General features: G+C 48.9%; 1 protein-coding gene across 1 annotated transcript; it reads right to left on the reverse strand.

The window, feature by feature from the left end:
• Positions 1-752: 752 nt before the first annotated feature.
• LOC112937634 (alcohol acyltransferase 9-like) lies at positions 753-1,558 on the reverse strand. Its single transcript, XM_026022517.2, has 2 exons — positions 1,097-1,558; positions 753-909 (listed from the first exon to the last, which is right to left on the reverse strand). Exons 1-2 carry the CDS (start codon positions 1,460-1,462, stop codon positions 865-867), a joined length of 411 nt encoding a protein of 136 aa, XP_025878302.2. The 5' UTR covers positions 1,463-1,558; the 3' UTR covers positions 753-864.
• Positions 1,559-1,759: the final 201 nt, after the last annotated feature.

Raw genomic sequence — 1,759 nt, forward strand, 5'->3', positions numbered from 1 at the left:
TACTAACATATACTAATTAATAGATTAAGATCAGCAGCAAGCCTGCAGTTCCATCCAAGGTTTACCTTACCGCCGGGGCCGCCCCGGCGGTAAGCACGGTTACCGCGCGGTAACCGCGGTAACCGTGAAAAACCGTACAAAACCGTGCAAAATTTATCAAAATTTCAAAATATTTTTAAAATTTATTTGTATTTAAGGAGTTTACCGCGGTATTTATATTACCGTACCCCCGCGGTAAGCCCGGTAACCGCGCGGTTACCGGCGGTAAGGTAAACCCTGGTTCCATCTCCATTAGTCCTCTCAGGAGTTAAGAGGAAGCTCCACTTTAATCACCAACTAGTGTAGTAGGATAGGAGCAGCAGAAAAAAGCAGACAAGCTCATCATCATCATCAAACACAGGTCGATCAGGGGGCAAGAAGTAGTGCTTCTTCCTTTATTATTATTATTATTATTATTATTATTAGAGCAGGTACAATAGCAGGCTATTAGCCAGCTATAAACATATTTTAATGATATAAACGATGAGAGAGAAGAGCAGCGGGCTACAGATCTATAGCCAGCTGCAGCACGTACTCCAAGACACACTGTGTATATGACAGGTGGGACCATATACTAATAGTATAGTAAGCAACTATTGTATGAATTGACTATTAGATTGGCTACAGATGAATTGGAGCTGGTAGTGGGCTGTACTATTAGACTTGCTCTTATGGACCAATTGGGTGGGGGTGCTTAATTAATACTACTATAGATTATCATACCATCAATAATTATCCTTAATTACTCCCTTATCTCCACATAGTAGAGTATCGATCGTACTACGTACAATAGGGCGGGCCGGCGATGATGAATATCAATGCTAGCTAGCTCAACCAGCACGCACTAGTTCGATCGATGTACTGTACTGTCTGCAGCCATATAGATAATCTTAAGGGAAAGCAAAAACTCAACTAATTAATATATAGCATCGATCATGTAGTATCTTGATAGTGCATCAGTGAGTTCGTCGTTAATGAATGAATGATAATTAATTAAGTAGAGCTAGCGACGTCGTCCAGATCGAGATAATAAATACGAAATGAATGAAATAAGTACCTGGACGACGAGCGGCGGGACGGCGACGAAGGTGGCGGCGTGGACTCTGTAGAGCAGCTTCCTCCAGGACTTGTGCGGCTTGGCGGTGGCACCGGCACGGAGGAAGTCGGCGGCGGTGAGGGTGGGCAGGAAGGCCTCGGCGAAGAGCGCGCCCTCGGCATTGCAGTCGAGCACAAGCTTATCGTCGGCGTGGTGCCTGAGCCTTCCGGCGAGTGGGTAGTAGTGGACGAGGGCCTTGGCGAGCGCGGCCCTGAGGGCGTCGGCGGCCACGGCGGCGGAGGGCGGGAAGACGTAGAGATACTTGATGGAGAAACGGAGGAATCGCTGGTCGTCCAGGTTAGAGAGGTAGAGGGAGCGCCGCGGCATGGCCGAGCTCGGCGTCACCAACACCACCTCGCCCCGGTACTCGCACTCGCCCACGATCTCTATATATATCTACCTACTATATGCTTGCTGCGCTCTGCTTCAATTCAATCCCTCGCTCCCTCTCTATATAATGCTTATTGCTGCCGTGCGCCCGCCCTCTCCTCTATCTACCTACCTTAATTATATAGGACGGACTGACCACATCTAATCTAAAGACTTCAAACCTCCTCCGGGCTGCTTATACCTGGCCAAACGGGCGGCCCGGCCCAGCACGGCACGGGCACGCCGGCGGCACGG

This window comes from Oryza sativa, chromosome 1, assembly GCF_034140825.1.
Source record: "Oryza sativa Japonica Group chromosome 1, ASM3414082v1".
Lineage (NCBI taxonomy): Eukaryota > Viridiplantae > Streptophyta > Magnoliopsida > Poales > Poaceae > Oryza > Oryza sativa.